This window comes from Taeniopygia guttata, chromosome 2 (assembly GCF_048771995.1).
Source record: "Taeniopygia guttata chromosome 2, bTaeGut7.mat, whole genome shotgun sequence".
Classification (NCBI taxonomy): domain Eukaryota; kingdom Metazoa; phylum Chordata; class Aves; order Passeriformes; family Estrildidae; genus Taeniopygia; species Taeniopygia guttata.
The window spans coordinates 42,507,337-42,517,157 of record NC_133026.1 but is presented as its reverse complement, the minus strand read 5'-3'; the positions used below and the strand labels follow the sequence as shown (position 1 = coordinate 42,517,157).

Genomic DNA, 9,821 nt, shown 5'->3' with positions numbered 1-9,821 from the left:
GTTGCAAAGTACCATGAAAATAAATTCTCTATATATTACAAAAGCTTCCAGTTTTGCACTGGATTGTCAAACTGTGGGGAGAAAAAAACAAAACAAAACAAACAAACAAAAAAAACCAAGAGGCCAAGTCTGTTAATTTAGGGTTTAATAGGGGAAAAAAAACCAGAAAATAAATGTGCTAGGACTCAAAGGAGACTTTCTGATTTCACTAGACCAAGGCCTAGATAGACAAATAAGCCATTCAAAAAGATAATTAAAAAAACCTTAGAAATACCAAACCAAAATGAATTCTTTAAAAATCTCTTGGTTATAGCTAACCAGTTCACCTATGACTTTCACTAGATGCTGAAAGGAAGGAAGCTATGATGGTCTGAATTAGATGCTTTGCTGAATGTTGTATTCAGGCCCAGGCTGCCTTTTGGACTTACGCTTTAAAACATGGAAGGAGTTAAAAAAATGCTACATTTTTTCTATTAACTATAAAACAGGAACAAGAACTAGGCTTTAAACCATTAAGAGAAGTAGCAGAGAAAAAGGTTTAGCCTTAGAGGTTTGAGTTTACTCTGCATCTAACAAATGTAGTCATGTATACATATAACTTGTACAAACATATGACCTGATCCTGTAGCCCTTATTCCTCAGAAAGCAACAGGTGCAAAATTCATGAAGATGGCCTTTTTCTTTTTAAAAGGTCAGTAAACTGGACATGAAGCACAAATTTACATGCAGCACTGCATGACAATTGCAGATAGATAATTCCTAAATCTGCAATGTACTTGCAGCATGTACTCAAGCTATTCATAGAAAAAGAAGTTACCAATGTCAATGTGTCTTCAGACTGCAAGTTATGTCTAATGGTTTACTGCAGATGCACAGCAAACTGATTTTTCTTGATAAATAAACTGCTGATCAGCACAGTGAAGAGAGGTATCTAATCAAGGTGAATGGCCAAGCAAATGCAGAGGCATTCTATGCAGAATTTATTTCCTCTGCTTTAATAGCAGCTTCAATCTCTTCCATGATTGGCACCGGTCCTGCATAGTTATTAGTTTCAATAGCTTCTAATTTCTCCTGATAATCAGTTGGCAAGCCATTCTGTTTTGCACCCATGCAGATAACCTATAATTAAAACAGGAAAAAAAAAAGCCTTCAGTAATAGAAAGGACAGACTCCTCCAAACAATCACTTGAGTAGGAGGAACCATTTAAGTTACCCAGAGAATTTATCTCAAATAGCGCTATTTGTACCTAAGGTTAGCCAAAGGCTTCTGGGAAACTACTGAAGACCAGAACAGCGTGAACAAAATTACTCTGAAAAGGCTTTTAACTACCCCTGAGATTCTGATGTGTTACTGAAGTGCACAAGACTCTCTAATTAAGCTATTACTCAGTTATTTTTTCCAGACAGGATGATAATTTCAATAATATATGCTGCTTCTCACTCAGGTGTGACACTAAAGTTGGCTGAAAATTTAAAAAGTAGTTATTTTTAAAACTAAGCTGTCCAGAGGACAACAACAAGTACCTAGACAGGGTACAGGAATAACAGACACTTAACTCAGTGAAAAAGCACAGATTCCTTAGTTTATTAATGCTGCTTTCCTTCTATACATGAAAGAAACTGAAGTATTGGTGCAGAAGAAAAGATGTGACAGTGAGAGGAGAAGAGGAAGTTGTAGGTATACAGCTTGAAGGAGACACCAGCAAGCTTGCACATAGAAATGAAAATTCTAAATATGTTTTCATGCATTCAACAGCATACATTTCAAGGATGAGGTGTCTGGAAAGAAATAATTTTGCCACAAAAAGTACATAACAGGAGATGGATGTAGTTCAATCACTGTTCGCAAATGCAGTAATCTTTTAAGTTTTTAGCTCTCCTGCCTGGTTAATTTAAACAAACAAACAAAAAAGCTGGGGGCACAGGAGAAGAACAGAACTAAAAATTGCTCCTGACAGGACCAGGAAGGAATGATAAAGCTGCCAATAGCAGAGGTCTGCACTTTCAGCATACCAATGAGAGCTGACACAGCAGCAGACTATATACTAACTCCCTGAAAAGCCCTAAAGATCTGCCTTGCCACGAGGTGGATTGGCAGGTTTGTGGAAAAGCAGAGCCTGCTTTCTAAGCAAGCCCTCTCTTCAGCACTCCCACAGCACCTGCTCTTAGCTGTGCTCCTGGAAGTCATTCATAGGAGCGAGTTCCTCAGTTTGGAGAAGGTGGCACACTTGGGATTTCACAGGCTCACTCCTGGTTTCTGCACTTCAGGTAGGAAAAGCCAGCTGCAGCGATGTCTGTGTAGCAGTACTAAAGCTGCACCACTCAGACACACAGCCACACCACCCCAGCCTGGGCCTGCACAGATCTCACAGGCTAAGCAGGTCAGGCCTGCTGCGTGACTGGGTCATGTGTCCCTACAGAGTCAGCGTTGCAGAACAGTGTTGAAACACTTCTGCCTCACCAGCCACCAAGGGGGAACCCTGCAGTGCCCTGCAATGCTGCTGGGGCCCTGTGGTGTACTGCTGATGTGTCTGGTAAAAGGTGACAGCGGTACCCTGTCATGATAACATGTACTTCCTGTGACAGTAAGCATAATCCACGTCCTGGAAACTACAAGCCAGGTGCTGTATTTTCCCCACAGAAGCTTCCCTCTGTCCTTTCAGTGGAGTACTTAATTTTTCAAACAGAGAATTGCCACATATATGTGAACAGCATCCTCCAGAAATCCTTGTGCAGATCACAGCTAATTCACAAGTTATATAGGGACTTCCTGTAAAGTATAACTAAACCAAAAACCCCAAGCTGATTTACAAGGCCTGTAAGAGCTAGCAGTCTCCTGTGAGCATCATTACAGCAGTACATTGCACAAGGACTGTTATACCTTTACAGTAGTCATGCCTTCCATCCACTGTAATCAAAGTACTTATTAAATAGCACAGAAGTACTGTACACTCTTCCATAACTAAAGTGCTGCATCACCTACCTTTTTATATTGTGGAGAAGGGGGACCAGAGACATAGTCCTTCATCTGGTAGCTTCGACAGGTCAGTACCTTTCCTGTTTGTGTGTGTACATTAACTTCTATTGGGACATAAATGCCATCCTCAACTCCCTCTTGCCTGTAAAACACATATATTCCTATCATGTCAATTAACCAATCCATCTTTCAAACCAACCATGCAATTAAACATATGGATTTATTATAACAGAATTCAAGGCAGGCCACTGGTCTGTGCTTTAATATACTTAAAGAAAAACAAATGAAGCAAAACATATTTCCATGCAAATTGCTTCTTCTTCTCTAAAAACATATTTTCTTATATAAAACATTCACTTTTTTCATTTCAGCTCTGTAAGAAATGACGACTTGTGATTAACCTGCAAAGTCAGAAAGAGAATACTCCCAACCTAATTACTGTGGAAGACAGGTAGTCTGAAAGAGAAACAGATTATCAGAATTAATGAGACAGACACATGTTCCTTAGCTAACACTCAGATAAAGAAACAATTGCAAAGTTTTATCTTGTCCATTTTAATAAGGGGAAACTTGCACAACTTGTGCAATGCACTTTCCAATGAATAATCCAAGACACCTTTTAATTTGTACAAGATACAGAGCAGCAATGAGCTAGGTCAGGGCAAAAAACTATTTGGTTGGTTTTTTATTTTTAATTAGCAAAATTATGGTTCAAAAAACAAAGACTCAAAACCAAGGCTACTTAAAGTCCTCAACCACTGGCATTTAGCCACCAATAAAAATCTGAGGAAATAGTAAGAAGTAAACGAGAAGCTTAAGCAATACAAGAGATTTTATAGCACAATTAGCTTTAGATGTACTTTAGCTACGAGTCATAACATGGTTTTAACCTGGCTTGTCCAATATAAACTTGTCAACTCATCTTTTTCTCAAAGACTTGCTACCATTTCAAGTTATTTAACATACATAATGTGGGCCATGTTAGCCAAGTAACTAGGTTGAGTGCAAGTACAGACTGGAAGCTAACTGCAGATTCAAGGCCAGCAGACTACAAAATAAGTCATGTGATTGTGTGAGAGCAAGAAAACTGTTCAGTAACATCCATTGCTAGAATCTATGAGGCAAAGTCATTATTTAGTCTGTAACTTACAAGTTTGTGAAGTATAGAGGACAAAAACCCCACAGAAGCGACTGAGACAGCAAAAAACATGAATTTGAAGCCAAAGAGTTCTGCCATCTAAGCAAAAGGTTCCCCTCCCATATTTGTTTTCTATATATTACATTGTTTTGCTAGTATTTCAACTAATTACACGTAGCCTCAATTACACATTCCCTCCTCTGCTTCTGGATAACAACACAGAGATTACCCAGATTAGGAGGGGCAAAAAAAAAAAAAAAAAACAACAAACCAGGTGGTCACTTTCTTTTTGGAATACATGGCAATTTCAGGAAACAACTTGGAGGAGAACCTACAAATATATCAGCTAGTGTGCAGCCAAAGGATCCCAAGACCTTCAGCAGAAGCATCTGCAAGCTCATTCTTAGAAGAGCACTGTTGACTATGATTATAAAAGCCAAGAACACATCCAATTTTCAGTCTGCTTCCATGGCATCAATGAGGCAACTGGGAAAAAGTGATCTGTAGTGCTAGTGTCCATGCTGCAGATTTTGGTGGTGTTACAGCATTCAAGTCTCTAGTACCTCATCAAGCATTGCAAGCAAATTTATGCCATCAAACAAGTACCAGGGATCTGCAATCTTACACTATGTCTACTGTAAACAGTGTGTAAACACTTATGGAAGTCAAAGTACAAAATACTGTGCCCATGGAGGGGAAACACAAAAGCAGATCCTGTTAGACAGGATTATCATACTTAGGAAGTTTATGCTTCAGGAAAGCATGGTAAATCAGGAGTTTTAAGTAAAGGTCAGCAGAAGAGGGTCAGGATGCTTAAGTGCTACTGTAAGCAAGAGCAGAGGAACTCAGGAGATAATAAAGCAGGGACATGTGAAGCTGTCCACAAGCACAAGCATGCCAACTTGATGTTCATCAAGTTAGCCTTCATGCTTGTTAGCATTCTTGCTAACACTCCCAGCCAGGACAAGAGAGCTCTAGAGTGGCCATTACCATAAGGTGCTAACAGAACTTGGGCAACAGTTTCTGTTGTATTTCAGGTTCAACACAGGGAGCAAAAAGCACATTGGAACCAAGTATCACTGCCAGGATTTTAAGGACATGTTTATACACTGGAATTGCAGCAGTACCAGAGACAGGTGAACAGTATTGAGGTAGTGCTTTCACTGGGTTCATTATGCCCTGCTCCCTTGTTTTTACCAGCCCAGATTTCTACTGGAATTGTCAGTGATAAACTGCTCTGAACAAACAATCCTTGCGTACCAGAAGCACCACGCTGTGCAGGCACATCTCAAAAGCTGCAACAAGCACATGGCAGCAGGCAAAGTTTTGGAGATTAAACCCTGTCTTATACCCTGCAAGAAGTCATGCTATTCCTTGCTTTGTTTAACCAGGTGGTTTTTCATACTTCAGTCTGGGAGCAACTTGCTGAGGGTTCCTTGAACGTCTCTTAATTACCAGGCACAGGGAGAACATTCTACACCATGCATTGTAAAGGTGTAGTCAGGCTCTCCCATTCAAAGGGGGAACCTTTAGCACCACAGCTCTCTGCTTGGATATTCCTCAAGCTCACAAAAGCTTATGTCCTTAGAAGAGATGACATATCAAATAACTTCCCCAAAAGGTCCCTTTGTCTGTATTAAAGATCTCCCTTCTGCAGTCTTGTCCTTATCTATTCCTTTTCTGCTACAACTGGAGTCTACAGATGTATACAGACAGATATTGATGTCAGTCTCAAAGGACATTTTCCCTAAAGTAATGGGAAAAACACCATAGGACAAATACAGATTTTAGAAATTTAAAATAGACAGAAAATTGGGAAGACAGGTTAAAAAAAATAAAAGGAGCATGACTTCAAATCAAGGTCCACAGATTGTTAAAATACCCCTAAAAGTAGCTTTAACTTGAAAACAAAGCTGTTTTAATCACACAAGTGTCAGAAGTCAATACACATCCTGTGAAATAGAATTCACATATTAAAATCAAAAGCATCTTCTTGATTCCAACACCATAGCTTCCATACAGCTCTTTACCAAAAATTAACTAATTTTCAACCACTCTAAAGTAGCAGAAGACAGCAAAAGTTAAGTCACCTACTTATCCAGCGAACTTAGATTGCAAGTGTTCATTTTCCACACTATTCCCCACACTTCGTCCCCGGGGCTCTGAGTAATGGTAGCTGTACCTCCATGCCAGACAGAACTTGTCCTGCCTTGATGGTGACCAAACTCAAGCTTAAAATCCTGCAAATGAAAGCAATGCAGAGAATCAATTTCCCCTTGAAATTGGGGCTGTTGGTTATTCTTGACATGAAAGGGGCAGCCAAAGGACAGTAGTACATGTAGCCAGTTGGAGACAAAGAAGGAAGAATAGCCACCTACCACCTACCTGGTGCCAAATCCTTTGAAGGTTTTTGTGATAAGACTTAAATGCTACTATGCAGGATCCAGGAAAATAGTAAAGGTAAAGGAGTCTACAAGATGGTGAGCATTGGGTCCTGTCCTCATGCACTAATAAGACTACCCAATTATCAAACACCATCCCTTGTATTTTACAATGTTTATGCCATTTCACCACTCATCTGGAACATTCTTTGGTATTTTTAAGTCAAGGCATATGTCTCCTTCAGTGAACTTAGTCAGGTTTTTGCAAGTAGAAACTTTCTTTTAGGAAACAAATATCACTTTTTCTTACAAGCATATATATAAAATATTAGCATACATGAAAAAGAGAATAATGGGTTATTGACTGGTATCAATGTAATTTCTCATGTGACCCAATACACTCATTATTCTCTCCTACTTATTAACCAATTTGTGAATCCTTCCCTAGCAGTACAGAAGGGAATCACACCCTCCCTCCCGAAATTCAAACCAAGCTTTAAGGAAGACTACCTGCTTAACAACAACAAAAATAAAACCAAACCTATGCAGCCCCACAGCTTTGTGTATTTCTTACAACCACCCTCTTGAACCTATGATTTTGATTTGAAACACACATGTACACATTAGTATCTCATCTGAGACACATCACTCTCATTATAATATGTCCTAATAGATATGGGAAAATAGTTGCAAAAAAAATAAAGCACTTGGAGGCACACACAGAGAACACCTATCAATTTGTGTGTGTGTGTGCGCGTAAGTGACAGCAGCCTGGCAAAGCCACAATGTTTACTCTAGCAACGTGAGTCATCTTCCTGCCCCATAAAATGTCCTTTATTTAATCAATTTCACTATAAAAGGTTTACTTAGATGCACAAAGCTATCTGCACAGAAGTCCAGTCAAGTCACAGATTGAAGTTACAGATGAGCACAAGTAATTGCAGGGCAGCTCCAAGGAAATCCTGGATAGAATCAAGTACTCTCACTTTAGTCTCACTTAAAAAAAAAAAAAAAAAAAAAAAAAAAAAAAAAAAGTGGGGGGAAAACTCTCTTACATTTTTACATTTTCTTGGACCTGATCTGCACTGAATAGCTGCAAGGAGCTGTATAAAATCATCAGGCACCACCCAAAAAAGAGCAACAGAGATCGCACAGAAACAGCACAGTTCACTCTGGTTCTGGAAGCAGGAAACTCTAAGTTACACTATGTGTATAACTTACATGTGTGGGATAAAACACAGGAGATACTTTCTTCGGTCAAGAAATTGGTCTTTAATCTTTCTAAGTACCAGTGTAATACCCTTCCTGAGCTTGTTATACATCCCATTTCTTAACAGCTTTTGGCTGAAGATTAAGAAAGCTTTAAAAATTAAAGCTAAAGTTTAACTGAAGTTTTTACTTTAGTTTAGGATCCAAAGCACTCTGTTTACAGGCTGTTTTTCCTTTTTTTTAAGCCCAAGTGGCACTATCACAGAGCAATTAATAGGAATCAGCTCTGACCTTCCTGCAGTCCCTCACTCCCTAGCATCAGTGATTTTCTAGCTGGAAAAAAGGGAGTGAAGCCACCCGGTGTCGGCAGGGAACATAGCAATCAGTCAAAGGCCAGCTAGAGAAGGCAGCCAACCTGCAGTGGGGCAAGAGGTGCTTACTGCCTAAGCTGGAAATCGACCTGAAGAAGCTTGCTTTTATTCAAAGATAAGCACACACTACTAGTGCCTTTCTCCCTGCCTTCAAGGTCTGATCCTAGAAGGTGCTGGGCTCTCAGCACTTTCAGTGGAGGGGTAGCTGTAAGTTCCTCATGCTTTACAGGAGCAGGTCTCAGCTGCCAGGTTGATAGTCCCAAGAGACACCAAGTATCTGATTATGGGGAGTTTATTGATGACAAGTTTTTGGAACTTCTTCATACACTCTAACAGATCATCTCCTGCCAGTTTCCCCAAGAGAACCTTCGAGTCACCTGTAAGTGTCAATTGATGCTCCGCTCCTCCAAGCATCCTTCCAGTTGCACAGATCTGTACATCAACAGCTTTAATGACCACAAGCTTGTGTTTCCAAGCCTACACTAAAGCCAAGCTGATCCAATGGTATTTAATAACCTGGCAGGGAAAGAACTGCCCTGTAGGGTGTATGAAGGTGTCAGCTGCAGGTGTGCAGAGCTGGGTGAAAGCTCCCATCTGCCTGTCACACAGCACAGGGTGAGTTCCTCACCTGTACAAGGGACACCTCCCACTAGACAGGTTTGCTCAAAGCCACATCCAACCTGCTCTTGAACATTACCTGGGATGGGGCACCCACAACTTCTCTGGGCAACCTGCTCCAATGCCTCACCACCCTCACAGTAAAGAATTATTTCCTGCTACTTTACATTTCAAAGTCCATAGTGTTTTACACACGGGCCATGGGTCACGGCCGGCAGCCTGGAAGGTTAGGTCCTGTCAGATAACCCTGCAGCAGTGGGACTACCACAAACATTCCTTCTGCTGCGGGCAGCCCCGGCAGCAAGCCCTGGGTCAAGAAGCACAGGATAGCCAGGGTTGGAAGGGACGTCCCGGGATCATCTGTCCAGCCCCTTCCGCCAAGGCAGCGTCACCTCGAGCAGGTGACACAGAAACGCGTCTAGGAGGGTTTGGAATGTCTCCGGAGAGGGACACTCCAGAACCTCCCTGGGCAGCCTGTTCAGTGCTCGATGTAAAGAAGTTACTCCTCATGCTGAGGTGAAACTTCTTCCGTTCTAGTTTACGTCCATCGCTCCTTGTCCTGTCACTGCGCACCACGGCCAGAACCCGGCACCACCGTCTCGCCTGACCCCTGCTGGGGCCGCCCCCGGGGGAGAGACGGACGGGCTGCAGCACCCACAAGCAGCCGTGGGGACGTGCGGCTCCTCGGGAACACCGGGGCTCCCTGCAGGAATGTCGGGCTCCCTCGGGCTCCCTCAGCCCCCCCCGCCGCCCCCTCACGCACCTGCAGGCGCGCCGGGGCGCAGAGCGCGGCCGAGGGGTTTCGCAGCAGCAGCCGCTCCCGCAGCAGGTTGCTGCCGTACGCGTAGTACAGGAACCAGCAGCCGCTCTCGCTGCGCGGCTCCATCGGCCCAGCCCGGGCCGGCACGGCACGACACGGCCCCGCCGCTGCTTTAACGCCGCTTTCCCGCCCCGCCTTCCCCGCCGCTTCCGCCGGCGCGGAGCGGGCCGTGACGCAGAGCGGCGGCAGCGCCCGGGGAGGGCCTCGGGCGGGCGCCCGGCGGGGCCGTGAGGCGGCCAGGAGCGATCCGCCCCTCTATCCGGCCAGCCGGGAGCCGGGAGCGGCGCTGGGCCGGAGCCCCCGCGGC

General features: G+C 43.0%; 1 protein-coding gene across 1 annotated transcript; it reads right to left on the bottom strand.

The window, feature by feature from the left end:
• Positions 1-130: 130 nt before the first annotated feature.
• On the bottom strand, positions 131-9,654 carry GGCT (gamma-glutamylcyclotransferase). Its single transcript, NM_001245525.1, is given in 5 exon segments — positions 131-1,119; positions 2,984-3,119; positions 6,210-6,355; positions 9,458-9,580; positions 9,583-9,654. Coding segments are annotated over 4 exon segments (555 nt in total). The 5' UTR covers positions 9,583-9,654; the 3' UTR covers positions 131-969.
• Positions 9,655-9,821: the final 167 nt, after the last annotated feature.